A 17058-nucleotide genomic window follows, 5' to 3' on the forward strand; every position below is an offset into this window, starting at 1 on the left:
ACTTGCACACACCACACACACACACACCCCGGCACACACCCCCAGACACACACACCCCGGAGGAGGCACCTTTCTGTCCAGGACACACACACACACACACACACACGCACGCACACACTCACACCTGCACACACTCCCAGACACACACACCGCGCAGGAGGCACCTTCTTGCCCAGGACACCCCCACACACACAGACACACACACACACAGACACACACCTGCACACACTCCCAGACACACACACCGCGGAGGAGGCACCTTCTTACCCAGGACCCACACACACACAGACACACACACACACACACACACACTCCCACCCGGGGTCCCCGCTCCCCGCTCCCCGCCGCTCCCCCATCCGCCGCCAGGGGGCGCTGCGCTGCGGGCTGCGGGCGGCGGGCGGCGGGCGGCGGGCGGCGTGCGGGGGGCGGAGCTGCTTTAAATCGCGGCGCCGCGCGGGTGGGAGCGCAGTCCCCGAGCCCTCGGCGCGGCTTCTCGGACCCGACTCGGCGCCCGCCCGCCCCCGGCCCCGGCCCCGGCCCCGACCCTCCGCTTCTCCGCGGGCGGCTCGCCGCGGTACCCCAGTCCGCCCTGCCGGCTCCGCCCCGTGCACCTGCCACCTGCCACCTGCCACCTGCCACCTGCCACCCGAGCGGCGCGGGCGCGGGCGAGCCATGGCCAACGCGGGGCTGCAGCTCCTGGGCTTCCTGCTGGCCTTCCTGGGCTGGGTGGGCTCCATCGTCAGCACGGCGCTGCCCCAGTGGAAGATCTACTCGTACGCGGGCGACAACATCGTGACGGCCCAGGCCATCTACGAGGGGCTGTGGATGTCCTGCGTGTCGCAGAGCACCGGGCAGATTCAGTGCAAGGTCTTCGACTCGCTGCTGAATCTCAACAGTGAGTCCCCCCCGCCCCCGGCCCTGGCCCCAGCCCCCAGGCCCCACCCCCAGCCCCAGGCCCCAGCCCCCAGCCCCAGCCCCAGCCCCAGCCCCAGCCCCAACCCCAGCCCCAGCCCCAACCCCAGCCCGGGGCTCCGCTCTGGGGGCACTGGCCACCGGGGGGCCCTGCGGCATCATTACGTGGTCAGGAAACTTCAGCAGATCAAGCCTCTGACCATGCGCCTTGTCGTGAGGAAGCGAGAGCAAACTGTGGTTCTGGGGGAAGGAGATGCCCTGGGTTTCCTCCAACTCGCCGGGCGACGCTTCTGCTCTAGGTGTGGTCTCCTCTCAAATCCCCATGAAAGTGGGGTGCAGACGGAGGGGGGGAGGCCAGCCTCCAACCCGGGCTCTTAGGCTTTTCCTGAATATCCTTAAGATTCTGTGTCCATTGAAGGATGGTGGGGTTTGGCCAAGAAAACAATCCGCTTTGAAAAGTTTGGTGCCTGGTAGCTTTTCTGGATTCTACAATTCATACATGATCCTAAAGTTTTAGGTAAATTGTGAGCGGGATGGGATTTAAATCTATCCTTACTATGAATTTTCATAGTAAAAGTTACATTCCTACGTGGAATGTCCCAACCTGCTGCTCACACTTGAGCTTGAATCTTTCAAAAATCAAAAGTGATTTTTAATATCCTGTAAGTATGGGGAGGCTCCTTTCCATCCTCTTCCATGACTCCTTGAAGAAGCCTCTTGAGATTCCCCCTGGAGGGTTTAGTTTTTCAAGGCAGGGCCTGCAGAGGAGGCAGAATGCATAGTGTTGTTTTGGAAAAAGAAGGTTGATGGCAGATGGAAAAGGGTGACAGGAAAGAAAAGTTCTAAGCGAACTTTTACGAAGGAGAATGAGGGCACTGGAGAAGATGCAGCAGGGGAGACTCAGCTGATGCAGGCAGAGCTCAGCCAGGGAGGAAGGTAGAGAGAAGTGGTGGGTCTTCTCCAAGCTTCCATCTTCCTTAATGGAATTTCTGGGCAGCACCTGTCTGTTCTTCTGTCAAGTTGGAAAAAAACTATGTAGAGAGAAATATTTCTCTTTTTTTAAAAAGATTTTATCTATTTATGATAGACACAGAGAGAGAGGGGCAGAGACACAGGCAGAGGGAGAGGCAGGCTCCATGCAGGGAGCCCGACGTGGGACTCGATCCCGGGGCTCCAGCATCGCGCCCTGGGCCTAAGGCAGACGCTAAACCGCTGAGCCACCCAGGGATCCCCAGAGAGAGAAATATTTCTAAGAATGATGGGAAGAAGGGTGATAGGGTGGCCTTCTTACTTTTATTTTCTTAGGTAAAAGGTTTTGAGTGCCTTCTTAGAGACTCATTAAGTTCCCACTTACTTAGGTCGTAGCCGTTCATGGCTGGAGTACCTTCCTTGAGATGCTACCTCAGTTGTCTTCCCCAGTGTCTCTCATGCCCTGGAACTAACCTGAAGAAAAGCTTCCTTAGTCTTTGGCTGGATAAGCAAGCCTGTCCACCAGCCCACCTGGTGCACTGAGTGAGCCATTGTGGCCATTGCTCAAGCTTCCTTCCGTCGCCCTGTCCACCTCCTCTCTGTACTTTTGTCAAAAGCCATACAGCTGAGAGTTACTAAATCTGTTCTGAAGCTGTTTAAACAGGTCGAACACCTTGTTGGGATTTGGTTGGTCAGTGTGCATGGTGGTTTGAGTGTTGTCACTCCAACCTTTCAAAGTTCCCACATTAGGATCCCTTTTTACCAAATATAAGAAGTGTATTAAGTACTTCCCTTTATATAATCATTGAATCTCTCCCCTCACCCCATGAAAAGACAAAATGCAGGTAAGGAAATGGTGTCAGGCTTTCTGGGTGTCATGTCAAGGACTTGGCAGATGGAGAAGGTTTTAAGGCAATTCCAGGGGTCCCTGATTCTTCTGATCAAAACAGCTTATTTTCAATTTGGTTAAATAAGTTTCCTTTTATTTCTTTAGGTGACCAAATAGAATCCATTTGGGACCCCTGGGAGGCTCAGTGGTTAAGTGGCTGCCTTCGGCTTAGGGTATGATCCTGGGGTCCTGGGATCGAGTCCCACATCGGGCTCCCTACAGGGAGCCTGCTTCTCCCTCTGCCTATGTCTCTGCCTCTGTGTGTCTCTCATAAATAAATAAATAAAATCTTTTTTTAAAAAAGAATCCATGACCAGATTGAGCCATGTCATAAATACTCCCAACAGGTCATCACTGTACATGATAATGTGTTAAAATGTTTTATTTTCATTTATTCCTAGTTAATATAGTTATAGTTTTTGAAGCTGTAGCGGAAGAACTAAACAATACTTCTCTACCCCATACGCTTTTTTTAACTGATTTTTTTAAACTTCAGATCAGATTCCTCTTTTTGTTTTGGTTAAAACCAGGATTTATTCAAAGTGGAGCTGAGTCCTTTCTCTCAAAACTGATTCCCAGAAGAGGGAGCCTTGACTCACAGGTGCTCTCCCAACCTGCCCATGACTCACTGGATGCCTTTTGAGTGGAGCCCAGAGAACCTGTCTCTGTTTCTCTGCCTGGGCAGTGGTCCTCACTCTGCTCTGATGTAGAGACCTGGGTTTGGTGGCTTTGTGCAGTTTTGTGATTCATTACCTGGTTTTGGTGCAGTTTTCTGATGTCTAGAAGAGAACAGGATTGTCTTATATGTAAGTAGTTTTCCTTGTAAAGGGTTACATCTCAGAAAGTGCTTGTAGCTGATAGCCTGGCTAGAAGTTTCCCGAGATTGTTCCTTGTTCTCTTTGCCAGTGGGGCCCACTTGGCATCTTAGAGTGGAGAGACAGAAGCACTAGATGTGTTAAAAGCCCTTGATCACCTGTTCTAACCAGTGTCAACCATAAAAAGCACATGACATTCATAAAAATTTCTAAAGGGTGTTTAAACCAATAGAGGAAATGGGATACAACAGGGCTCCTTTTAGGTGGGTTTCTTGCAGAACCGTTTATAAAAATGTAACTGAGAAACTTCTCTGGGGGAGAAAAAAATGTTACGCTGCGTATTGTGAGACAATGTCATTTCCATCCCAAGTATGAGATGTTTATTGACACTGATGACTCCTGCAGCTGAGAGTTGGCATCTACAAAGCAGAGTGCAGTAGACTGTTTCTAGATTAAACTGTACATCTTGCCCTGTTGATCCAATTCTCAAACTTTTGGCAAGCTTGTGCCTATTTTAGGTACTTAGCCAATTGTTTCTCCTTGCTTGATTTTAATAGTTAAAGCTGTCCAAAGATTGGGCTATCCTAGGAGGCTGCATTGTGGGAGGTGCGCAAGCAGAGAAGTAAGCATTTTATAGGAATGTTGTAGGGAAAATCCAAGCACCAGACAAATGGAAGGTTAGGCCAGACTCTCTCTAAGTCTCATGTAACCTTGAGATTCTGTAATTTGTTTATAAGCTCCTCTAGCCTGTTCAACTTGCTTTGCATGAATCCACATGTGTGTAGGTGTGCTTAATGAGTATTGGTTGTCAGTGAGGTTTCCAAGCACTCTCCCCATGATGTCAGGCTCAATCAAAGAGACGGAATCACTGACTTGGATTTTAAACTTTTCAAAGTCTTGAAAACATAGGCAGAGAGGAAGGTACCCACTTAACACTTCCCCAGACTGCATAATGCCTGCTACATCCCAAGGGTGTTCAACGGGCCATTAGTGTTCAAATCTGTTTCATGAACTAGTTTTGACTCTTGGAATGATGGAAGTAGAAGAAAACAATCCAAGCTTGAGATCAGAAGTGCTCAATTCTGACCCTGGTTTTAGTAATAAACATACTGACCAGCTACGTATTATGGCAAGCCACTTGATTTCTCTGCGCTGAAGAGAAATAAAATAAGACTTATTTTACAAGCCTTACGTATATAATAGGGCAGGGTAAGAGGAATGGGGAGATGAATCCACGATTCATCCATCCACTCAACAAACGGAAGCCAGGCCTTATTCTTGCTCCCAGGGATGTCACTCAGATGATTTATAAGGTGGCAATAGTGATTCCTTCCAGTGTCAACATTCTTTGTTACTAACTGCCGTGATTGAAAATGAAGAAGCAAGTGGTGTGGTTTAGGTTTCCTTGATTGGAGTGATGAGTAAGTGGTACTATAGAAGCATAAATTTAATCATGAGGCAATTTCTCTAAGGAAAAAAAGAAGTTAGCAAAACACCACTCAAGACATCCTGAGAACTGGCAAGTCCTGCCTCCTCCCAAACACTTCAGTTACTGACTATAGTGGTGTATTGAGGTCATACCCAGCGGCCACCAGCTTCTGCACCAATAAAATGGAAATCCTAACAATGCGAACTTGCGAGAAACTTTGAACTTGAGTCAAAGTGAAAAAGCCATGAGAGTATGGTTCTGTGACAGTCTCTGATGAGCTCATCTAACTGCGGAGAAGAAAACGTTTTTGTCCTAGTCACCCGATGCTCAGTTCATTCACTTGTCTAATACTTATTAAGCAACTACTCATGCAAAGGGGGGCTACATGAGGATGCAGATTTAATTAAAATTGCATACGACATAGGGTAATAATATAGCAATATGGCCAGTAAGTTGCATAAATGATGTCAGGTATTTATAGGAGATTCTAGTACTAATAAAGTAAGACTTTTAAAAACCATTAGAAAAAAAAATGGACATTCTTGTCTGTGCTTGTCTTTCTACACTTACGTTGATTAACCCAAGTGTAGTAGATCAGTAACTTCTTACTCATTTCTTGTCCTGTAAGTAGAGATCTTTGTAAGTATATTTTCAAATTATACTTTCAGGTTGAAAGTGGTGAGAACTCCTTAGGGAGTCTTTAATCTCAAGATTATCGGTCTAGCTAAATGTAATTAAAAGACTGCCTCCTCTCTCTACTGCTGAATAATGACGAGAAACAATACTGTAGGTTTTTGAATGTTTGCTAACCATTTTCTCCACAGACAACTTTAGTCAGTGATGATAATATTGCAGCGGCATCTCCAAATTTAAAGGGCCGGGAAAGGAACATATTTGCTTCTAGAGTAGATCTAATTAGACAAGCTCAGAGTTAAAATTCAAGGTTATTCTGGATCTCTCAGGCTCAAAATGTTATTTTGTGGCTTGCAAATATTTCTCAATTTCTCCACCCTGCTGAGCATCATTCCACTAGGAGTAAAACTTTCTCAGAAGCTCATCCGATGCAGAATTTAAAAATTTTTGAAATTTAAAAAAAAATAATCAAGTTAAGCAAAATGTGTGATCTGTTCCCTCCTCGTATAAGTTTCCGACGTTTAATGATTGAAATCAAGTCTGGCTTTATATAGCAAAATTTTATTTTGCTGAGGCATTTCTCAGTAGTATATCAAAGATTAAGCTAACCACAAGAGAGTATTTATTCCCCTATTATATTAGTGCAATTTTGAAAAAATAAAAACATGTTCTAATTTGAATTAATTGAACACAGATTGAATAATCATGTAGCCTGCCAGGTATTATTCTTAGTGTGTTTTGGATAGAACAAATATCTGGCCCAAGACATCAAGGAGCTCACAATTACATATTTAGATCTCTGACTTAAAAGACTTCCATAAGACCTTAATTTGAAGGATTCATCTGGTTCCAGTTTGAAACTGTGCAATTTAGATTCTATCTCTACATAAAACCCTCATAACTTGTAATACAACACTTGCTTACTCTGACTTTGTAATCCATTGTTACATATGCCTGACTAGTGAGTTTGATGTTGTTCTAATTCTCAGCCTTTTTTTTAAACATCCCTCCCCCACCCCTACATATCACTATAGTTTATCCAACTGTCTCCAATGGAGCAAGATGAGATTTTGTGTTTGAGGTCCATCCAGTATTGTAAAATACAAAAAAAAAAAAAAAAAAAAAATTGTAAGTCAATGGATGCCAAAATGTAAATGAAAAATATTACTTTGCAAAATAATGCTCTTTCTTTATCAGATTTTTTAAATAATAAATTTATTTTTGGGGGGTGTTCAATTTGCCAACATACAGAATAATACCCAGTGTTCATCCCTTCAAGTGCCCCCCTCAGTGCCTGCCACCCCCACCCTCCTCCCCTTCCACCACCCTTAGTTCGTTTCCCAGAGTTAGGAGTCTTCCATATTCTGTCTCCCTTTCTGATATTTCCTATCAGATTTTTAAAGACGAAACACGGTCCCCTGCTCTATATAGCTTATATGATTCCTAAGGAATTTCCCCCCATTTTCTCCATTATTTTTTGTACATGATACAAATACATCACGATTTTGTAAAGAAATAAAACATAGGCAGGTTTGTAGCAAACAGAGCAAAATATCTGCCTCCCCCTTCCCCTTGGAAACTTTGTGAAAGAGGTGGAAAGAATAAAATGGGTATGGCATGAATCCCCTGTGCTTTCCTGGCAAACTTGAAGAGAACAAGCTTAGAGATGAGAACTGTGAAAGTTAGATCATTCCAGGTGAGCACAGATGGAGCCCTGGTGTGGTTTATCTCTGTGCGCTCCCTGCCTGGGTGGTTTTATACAAGTCTGACTCATGAGACCGAGAGGCCCAGGAGACTAGACTCCTCGCGAGGAATACCTTGTGATCCAAGTGCTCAGACCTGCTGGGCTGGTGGCCTGCTGTTTTTACGTGAAGTGCAGATCAGAATAATTATTATAGGAGCTGGGTCAGGTTGGAAGCCCTACAACTCAAACAAAGTGGAAAACTTGGAGAGAGATCAGAGATCAACCATAAAGGTGATTAATAAAGGTTGGAAAACTGAATGTTTATGAGAAAAACAGCAGAAGTGGCCGAGAGATGTGGAAGACTGAATGTATCTGAAGGATTATCATAGGAAGAATATTTACTAATTGTGTTCCCTTACTGAAGGTAAAAATCCTTCTTTAAAACCCTTCTTTAAAACCCTACAATTACTTCTGACTATGCTTAGAATAAACACATAACACCTTACTGTAGCTTGCAAAACCCTGCAGGGCCTCTACTTTCTGATCACCCTGCTAAATGCACCTCATTTTGTCACATTCTGACATCCTCCAGTAGAGTGGCCAGCTGTCCTCTTTCGTCCAGGATTCAGGTTCTTCTTAGCAGGTAGGACTTGTAGTTTTAAAACCAAGACAGTGCCAGGCAAACAGACGGGCCGTCGTCTTATCCTCCTGGCACATGGATTATCTTTGTGATTTTTAGTTATCTCTTCTTCCAGCATTCTTTTGCCTGAAATGCTTTTCTTCTGAGTGGCATTTAGGACCAAATCTGAAATTTGTGTTTGGTATAAGAACTTAGTTATTTCACTTTTCAATCTCCTGTTACATAATGATTGTCTTTGCAAAAACTATTGGTAAATCAGAAGGAAGGACACGCCATCACGGTGGATTCTTTGGTACTTTCCTCTTCTTACCACAGTATTGTTTGTGATCCAAGGAAGAAGTCTTAGGCTAATCTTATAAGCAGCTTCAGTTCCCAGGAAACCCACAGTCCATGGAACATGTGTTTTGATTCAGCAATTCTTATCACCTGGAATCTTAAGAGAAGTGTGTAGGTAGGGTGATGTGTACCCACACAAGTTTATGGGAAGCTGGATATGTAAGGGGATATGTCTCTGTTTTGCTGTTTTCTTAAATCAAATAAAAATGCAGCTTGGCTTCCCAAATATCTCCCAAGTACAGTAAAAAAAAAAAAAAAAAAAAAAAAAAAAAAAAAAAAAAAGCTTTTGATTCTTCTTAGAAAGAGGTCATTGTGATTTTAGCAGATATTGTCTGGTTATGGCAAGGATGTAAGTATTAAATTAAAATCGAATGTTTTAGAAACCTTTACAGTTCATTATGATTGGTAATGTAAGTTTTCAACCCCGAACATCATAGGACTGAGCTTAGATATCAATTTGACAGTGAGATACAAAGCTTTTCCATCATGTCAGCCACTTTCAAAGACCATCAACAAGTAAGTGTTCCAACTTCCTGGTTAGAGATATCATCATTCACACTTTACATAATAGAAACATAATAGAAACTTGGTCCCAAAGAATAATAAGTAGCTTACCCAAGATAGCATGGTTTGTTACAATGTAAATAATAGTTATGCATGCAAAAATAATTGTCACATGTTAACACTGTCAATAAGATAATGATCTTTTTCTGAAGGAGGAAACAAATCTAGAATTAATCAAACTCATTTACCCAGAGTAGTTTCAGATCATTTTTTTTAAATCTGTGCCTTTATATCACAATGATGGTTTATATTTATATCACAATCATGTTTATATTCCATAAGAAACATACTGGCATAACCTCCTGAAGCTGACTCTACCATGATTTAGTATACCAACGACAACAACAGGAAATGAGAAAATTAGTGGAATCTTGAGAAATACTGCATTAATTTATTGTCAGCTATTTTACAACATGACAGTTTAATAGTTTTGAATACTAGTGATATCTCTAGTATGAAACTACCCTGTTCCAAAGTAACATCTCAAAGGTTATTTTTCTTTGTTCTAAGAAAATAGCATTTATATCCCCCAGCCCCAACCCAGTCACTGGAGATGCAAATATTACTTATCCAGCCATGATAATCTTTGAGAAATTCATTACTTATCTTCCAGATTCACTTGTTTTTTTTTTTATCTGAAGCTTGAAGATTGGAGTATAAAGCTGTTGACTATTACCAAAGTATCTTGTAAGCCATTTTAATTATAAATGGTTTAACATTAAGGATAATGCATATGATTGTTATTTCAGAATTAAAATACTCTGTTCATGAGGATTAAAGATGTATTAGTTCTGCTAAACCTATTCAACCAGACCATTAATTATTTTTCCAGAGGATTTGAAGTTCATATTGAAAACAAAATGTGAGGGCTGGAGGGCTTCTTATTCATCATGCAGCCAGGCGTTTATTTTTCTGGAGTGGAAATTGTGTTGGTCACCTGCAGAAACATCACTAGAAATGGGGTCTCCTGACTCCTCATTCTTATTTATCTTTTCCGTTCAATATTAAAATATACATGGCCTTCAGTCACCCTCCTCTTGTTGGCCTAGGCATGTTTTTTTACGTGTCCTAAAATGTTTCCCACCAGGTACTTTGCAAGCAACCCGTGCTTTGATGGTGATTGGTATCCTGCTGGGACTTATAGCCATCTTTGTGGCCACTATTGGCATGAAGTGTATGAAGTGCATGGAAGACGATGAGGTGCAGAAGATGCGCATGGCTGTCATTGGGGGAGTGATATTTCTTATTGCAGGTAAGAGAGGCCCTGTCCCCCTTTCACCTTACTTGTCTGTCTCTGGCATGGGTATAGATATAGTTTTCAGTTTCTGTAGGTTTTGTTGTATTTGTTGTACCTGGATTGAATTTTTCAGTTTCTTTAAAATCTTGAAGACATAGAAACCTTAAGTCTAGTTGACTTTGACATTCTCAAATAGGATCCAAATGAAAAACTGAGATCTGTGCTCATGGTAGGCAGGTCTATTCATTGAGGTTCCAGGTGCCAACTGATTTGCTAGAACCAGTCTTCCAGGTGAAGAGAGATAGTTTCTATTTAGCAAACACTAAGAAACTATTCTATAACATTCAGAAGATTTCTGTAGTGTCTCCACAGGCATTATGTGGCAAAGATGGGGAGTTATGACAGAGGACATGAAGAATGTGTGAATCATACAGGTCTGTGAGGAATGGATGGAACTGGGATTTGGGGAGAAAAATGAGGACAACATTTCAGGTAGACAGATCTGATTCCAGAATAAACAGGATGTACTATAGATACAAGAAGAGAAAGGCCAAATGGAGTGGAGGTAGAAGGTTGGAATGACAGAAAATTAGGTTAGATGAGTTAAGAAAGAGAAAACTTTGGTAAAGGAATGAAATTACATTTTCCATAGAAAATACATATGTGTGGGCAGCCGGGGTGGCTCAGTGGTTTAGCGCAGCCTTCAGCCCAGGGCATGACCCTGGAGACCCAGGATCGAGTCCCACATGGGGCTCCCTGCTTCTCCCTCTGCCTGTGTCCCTGCCCTTCTCTCTCTCTCTCTATCTCTCATGAATAAATAAATAAAATCTTTAAAAAAAGAAAATACATATGTGTTCGTTGTTTTATTCAAGTGCTGATTGATGAGTTACATATGTGACCTTTGAGAAAACGAGTACCAGAAAAAGACATGGTTGGTTCCATTATAAAGCCCTATGATAAGGATTATATTAAATAATATAGTATGTATGTGTGCATATAAAATAGTAAAGGGATCAGTCTTTCAATTCACTCAGATTAACTCCTATCAGGAAAAGCATGAGCAGCATTTTATTCCCAACCATTTGGTCCCAAAGGCCATGAATAAACATACTGTGTAGCATCCCTCCCTCGCTTGCCCTCTTATAACTCTGTAAGTGACTGCAACACCCCCACTTCCATTTCAGGGACTTCCTAGGGAGTGAGGGCAGCAGGTTCCAGAACATTCTCATGATCTGAGCAGCCAAAAGCAGGAGTGTTTTCTGTCAAGTATTAGAGGCAATTAGTTTGGACTGGGTTTTTGTTTTTGTTTTTGTTTTTGTTTTTTGGGGGGGGGGAAAGAGGGAAAGAGGAAATAGCATGGAAATATTTAATCTGTTTATATTGATGACTTTGTATGATTACTATAAAAAGAAGTTATTTAATTTCCTTAGATAAGAGATATTGAAATACTTTTAACTTCTTACAAATGATAGAAGTAATTATGTTGGCAGAGCAGTTTCCCTAGTAATACTGAAATAAGAGATGCTTGGAAATTGAGAGTATGCTGTGTAAATTGATCCAGTATGGTACCTCAGCAAATCCCAAGGCAGTACCTGGTATGCCTGACCAGCAGGGCAGTACGTTTTGGGTGGTTGGATATGTACTGAGACAGGTCCTGGTCTTCCCTGCTGTCTACTTGTTTACTTTCCTTTGACCCCACAGAAATGTAAATTTTGAATTTTGGTCAAGATAAATGTGGAAGGGTTTTCATCTTCCCTTTTGCAAGGATCTCTGTCTATACTAATACAGACATTGGTTTTATCAAAAGTTGTTTAGTACATTATGTGCAAAAATATAATTGAAGATCTTAACTGATATCAAACTGTTGAATTGTTTCCAAAAAAGCATTAATTTTGCCCATAACCTTGGACCGTAAATGAATAAGGTGACATGAAGAGTATAAACCTAGCCCTACTTCAAACTGATATTTTTGTCTGTCTTTACAGAATATTTGGAATAAATCATGTCCGCATCTCTCATCTTCCTAAGTTAAAATTGTCTAAATTAAAACTGGCTAAATTTAAAATGTCAGCACTATTGATGAGATTTAATTCTTGTAAAATGCTTTTATATTTAATGGGCTGTGTATTTATGTTCATTGTTTCATAGTGATTAACAGTCTCTTGTTTTGAATTTCTGTAGGTCTAGCTGTTTTAGTTGCCACAGCATGGTATGGCAATAGAATTGTTCAAGATTTTTATGACCCTATGACCCCGGTCAATGCCAGGTAATGCTATTCATGCATAAAATAATTTGTTCTCTGAGAAAATACCCTTTCTGTCTCCTGCCAAGTCCAGCTAGTGCCATAACTTCTCAGATTTGCTTTCTAGAACTTTATGAAATTTTAGTCAAACCTGAAAATAGTCTAAAAGGCCTGTGACTCATGTTAAAATGAGCTTCATAATTGCTTTAACAGCCTATATTGATGACAAAATGTACTTAAAAGTAGAAAATTTCTAAGCTCTGTACTTTCCAACTGTGCACTGGATATTTTTCTTGTTCACTTTTTTAATATCAATAAAGATGTTAACATATTTAACATTTCTTTTTTGAGGTATGTCCTAATACTTACACCATTTAATTGATTAAGTGATTTTTTTTTTTTTTGTGACTTAACACATGGTTAATGATTGATCGAAAAAATAGTACTACTGTAGGGGTTGATGAATAATACTTCATTCCCAATAGATTAATTTTATTTAGGAAGACACAATTTAACTTATTTATGAGAAAAGTAAGTTGAGATACACTTTGAAACTTTATGCTCCATCACAACTATAAAATTGGCTTTGCTAAAGTCATTTTTGTTTACATTGTGAGTTGTAGAAAGGAAAGAGCTGATTCTGGGCTCTCATGTAACAACAGTCTTTGACCAGGGTCAAGGCTCTTTGTCTCATTGTGTTCACATCATTAAAGCCCAATAACTTCATTCAGAGTCAGGATGTTAAGGTGTAATTATTGTTTGTTGAGTGCTAGGAAGAATCCCTGTGGTCAAGAGATAAGATATGCTTCTCTTCATATAACCGCCCTTACCAGGAGAACATATCCTGCAGTGATCGTGGTCATGTTGGAGCCTATTTCCTAAGACTTACAACATAGGAACAAAAACTGCCAGAGGTCGATAGGCTACATTTTTACCAGTAATGGATGTGAAAGCACTTTATAAATTGCTTGGCTCTATATTTGTGTCACATTGTCTCCCATGATCCTATAAACTGTCCGGTGAGGCAGGTGGAATTATTGTGCTTTAAGAGAAGCAGAAATTTAAGTTGGGAGGTGGCATTATTAGCCAAGAGTGCAGCAGTAGAGAGTCTGCATCAGGACTCAGGGCCAGGCCTCCCCTGGTCTGCCATCGTACAGAGCGTCTCCCCAAGAGTCCGGCTCCATACATCCACATGTATCAGCTTAATCTAGAATGGTCTATGGATTGTTTACAAGTTGTTTTTTATGAAGCCATACATTTCTGATTTCAGTGTGTAGGTACCTAGGATCAATTATTGAAAATTCTAATAGTCCCCATTGCTTGCCAGCAATTTATAGGATACCATTCCTACTTGGCAATAGCATAATTGTTAAGTTTTAGCCTGGGAATCATAAACATGCTTCACAATTGTTCTCTATGTGGTAAAGTCTTTGGAAATATTGTGTTATTAACCTGGTGCTGCCTGCCATATTGTCTGAGCTACTATTGCAAAGTGTCTACAACTGCAATGTAAACATTCTGGTGTATCTGTAGTCATGAACCTTAGAGTGCTTCCCCAAAGGGATCATGGGGGATTTTTTTTTCCCAGTGGAAAAATATATAATGAATATTATATTGATTTCCTTCCTTAATTGTATTACAAAAGTTCCCAGTGATTCATTAATGAAACAAATGCATTGTCTTTGCAGGTATGAATTTGGTCAGGCTCTCTTCACTGGCTGGGCTGCTGCCTCTCTCTGCCTTCTGGGAGGTGCCCTCCTTTGCTGCTCCTGTCCCCGAAAAACAACATCTTACCCAACACCACGGCCCTATCCAAAACCTGCGCCTTCCAGTGGGAAAGACTACGTGTGACCTGGAAGCAAAAGGAGATGACGTTGTTGACACAAAGAGGAAATGGACATCGAAATACTGTTATTGACATTAAGACCTCAGACTCTTGACTTTTGTAGTCTGAACTGTGGTATTGCAAACAACAACAGACAAATGCAAAAACAGAACAAAAAACATATTTTTTTAAAATATGCATCGCTAAAAATGCCTTAGTCTTATTTTATCTCCTTTCCTCAATATGGGAGGGAAGTCTTTTCCATTTTTGTTACTGTTTCCCACCGAGTAATCATCTCAAACGTGGGGAGGGGGAGCTCCTTAAATATATATATAGATATGTACATATACATGTTTTTCTATAAAAAGTTAGATAGCAAAAACTCTTATCATTATGTTGGTACCAGGATACTTAAAATATATCTAAAATAGAAAAAAATATTTAATTCTATATTGATTAAAAAAGCAGTTTATTGGCATATTTCTCTTCTTCTATATGGACATATATAATATATAAAAGGTCAAATATAATTTTCCATCTTTCATCAGCTGTTAGTGTCTTCGACAAAAGACCTAACCTGTTTACCAAGTATGAGGTTTTTCACTTCTTCATGTGCTTCTTTTATATTATTTTTATTACAACCTTATAGCATGTGCTTTCATCATTCTTCGCGCTTTTTTTTTTATGAGGCTGAGCTTAAATCTTGAATGTGATAACACATTTCATATGCCTACGATATCATTCCTGGGGTCAGGAAGAGTCTCTTATAAATCAGAGCTTTGGGAGCATGTCTTTCTGCAAGACCAGATGATCTATTCTTGTTGACCTTCCCACACGCTTTCTGTACTCTGACCTACAAGGCTCTTATTTGCTTTGAAAATATTTGTCCGATTGACTTGCTATGTGCTGCTTTCCCAGGTGTTGTAACACAATTTTATTGATTGAATTTTTAAGCTACTTATCCACAGTTGTATATCCCTGCAAACTATCTTTTCTCCCCCACCCCCCTCCACTGTATTGTTCTCTCATATGTAATTATCGTATAGTTTACCTCTTTCTAGAGAAAAAAATGGCTCACGTGTCTGTTTGTCTGAATGAAGTACTAGACTTCCTGTAGTGATAATCTGATGACAAGTATTCTCTCTCAGGCTGTAAGCGAGTCACTTAATCTTTCTCCTCTTTTCCCATCTGTCAAATTGAGATAATGATACTTAACCATCTGGTAGAGGCGGTGTGAGTATTAATTAGTTGATATTATGCTCATTCTTTGAACATGAACTATGCGTAAGTCGTGTTTTTATTTGCTCAATTGGCTGTTAAGTCACTGAATCAAACCTATGCACATATTTTTATATCGTTCAGCACCTTCCTTTCTTCATTGGCCTATTTCCTTTCTCTGAGCTGTGTCCAGCCTAGCTCTTGGTTCTCTGTTCCATTTGAACAATTGCTCTTAGTTTTTCTATCTGAGAAATTGCTACTTCACTTGAGCAAGATGATGTAATGGAAAGGTGTTGGCTTTGGTGTCTGGAGACCTGATTTGAGTCTTGGTGCTATCAATTACTGTGTGAGTTTGGGCAAGGCACTTGGCTGCCCTAGATTTATTGTCTCATCTGTAAAAAGGGGATTGTAATTCTGGACCTGCCTACCTCACAGGGCTGTTGTGGGGATCCGGTAAGATGCAATACATGTAAATGTCATTTTATAAGGTTAAAAAAAAAAGTATACTGTATGGGGGAAAGGGTTAAGGATTTAAGTGCATCAGTTTGGGATTACTTTTCAAATCCCTGAAAAGAGAGAAGTTCTAAGAAATGGGTTTCTTGCCTTAATCTCTCATGTGATGGAAGACTAAAGTGAAATTCAGCTTACTAAATGAAAAAAATTCTAAGGAAATCTTAGTTTCTTCAATCAGCATGGCCTGATGCTTTTTGTGGCTAAGCTTTTCTCCTTTCAGTAATGCAGACTTGACCTAGGACAAGTTTGCAGGTGTAATGGGTAAAACAGAAGTGTAAGCATCAGCAAAGCCAAAGTATGGAACTTTTTTTTGAATTATAATAATTTGAAGGGTATACAAGGTGAGTTTCTGTTAAGTGATACTATCAGAGTTGTAGCTATTAGCTGGCAGTTAGCACCACTCAAATAGGTAGTTTGGGAATGGTAATTCATAGTGAAACTGCATCGGGGGAGTTATCCAAAGGACTGCATCATGTGAAGATAAGAACCAGTAAATTTTAGTATGTCTACCGAACCTGAGACTGTATGTACCTAGAAGGTATAATTCAAACAGCCTTTGCTTCATACAAAGCTTCTAATGTCTGAGTATAAATGCATGGTGGCGACTAGTTGCTAAACTCTACAGAGAAATTGATAGTCCAAAATGGCCAACAGAATTGTTACACCAGAATTTATCCAATTTTGATATTTTTGTACTCTGCTTCTGTGCCTGGAAACGGACAAATAGATATTTTGGAGTTTTGTAATGGGAATTTGTATAAAGCATTACTCTTTTTCAATAAATTGTGGTTTTTTTAAGATTTTATTTATTTATTCATGAGAGACACACAGAGAAAGGCAGAGACATAGGCAGAAAGAGAAGCAGACTCCCTGTGGGGAGCCCAATGCGGGACTCCATCCCAGGACCACGGGATTGTGACCTGAACAGTAGGCAGATGGTCTACCACTGAGCCACCTAGGCATCCCACAATTGTGTTTTTTAATAAAAAACAAACAAACAATAAATCCTTAGCTTGTTTTTCTGATTATTTCAAGATCACCATGCTTTGAAGATGATATGGTTTGGGATAGGATCTGACTCACTCTATGTTCCTAGGAAAGCACTCTTGTGCCTCTGGGCCATCTGTCCCAGAGTAGTTGAGTGACTCTGCC

The 17058-nt window shown here is 40.9% G+C and overlaps 1 protein-coding gene across 1 annotated transcript; it reads left to right on the plus strand.

Moving 5' to 3' along the window:
* Positions 1-393: 393 nt before the first annotated feature.
* Positions 394-16704, plus strand: CLDN1 (claudin 1). The gene is made up of 4 exons (XM_026007358.2): positions 394-895; positions 9959-10123; positions 12290-12374; positions 14039-16704. Exons 1-4 carry the CDS (start codon positions 673-675, stop codon positions 14199-14201), a joined length of 636 nt encoding a protein of 211 aa, XP_025863143.2. The 5' UTR covers positions 394-672; the 3' UTR covers positions 14202-16704.
* Positions 16705-17058: the final 354 nt, after the last annotated feature.

Source organism: Vulpes vulpes, chromosome 3 (genome assembly GCF_048418805.1).
Source record: "Vulpes vulpes isolate BD-2025 chromosome 3, VulVul3, whole genome shotgun sequence".
NCBI lineage: Eukaryota > Metazoa > Chordata > Mammalia > Carnivora > Canidae > Vulpes > Vulpes vulpes.

Bases quoted from the DNA above. Each gene is read 5' to 3' on its own strand.
- CLDN1 (XM_026007358.2), top strand. From the start codon at position 673: ATGGCCAACGCGGGGCTGCAGCTCCTGGGCTTCCTGCTGGCCTTCCTG. The intron at 896-9,958 runs GTGAGTCCCCCC...GTTTCCCACCAG, and splicing joins CTCGCTGCTGAATCTCAACA to GTACTTTGCAAGCAACCCGT. The intron at 12,375-14,038 runs GTAATGCTATTC...TTGTCTTTGCAG, and splicing joins ATGACCCCGGTCAATGCCAG to GTATGAATTTGGTCAGGCTC.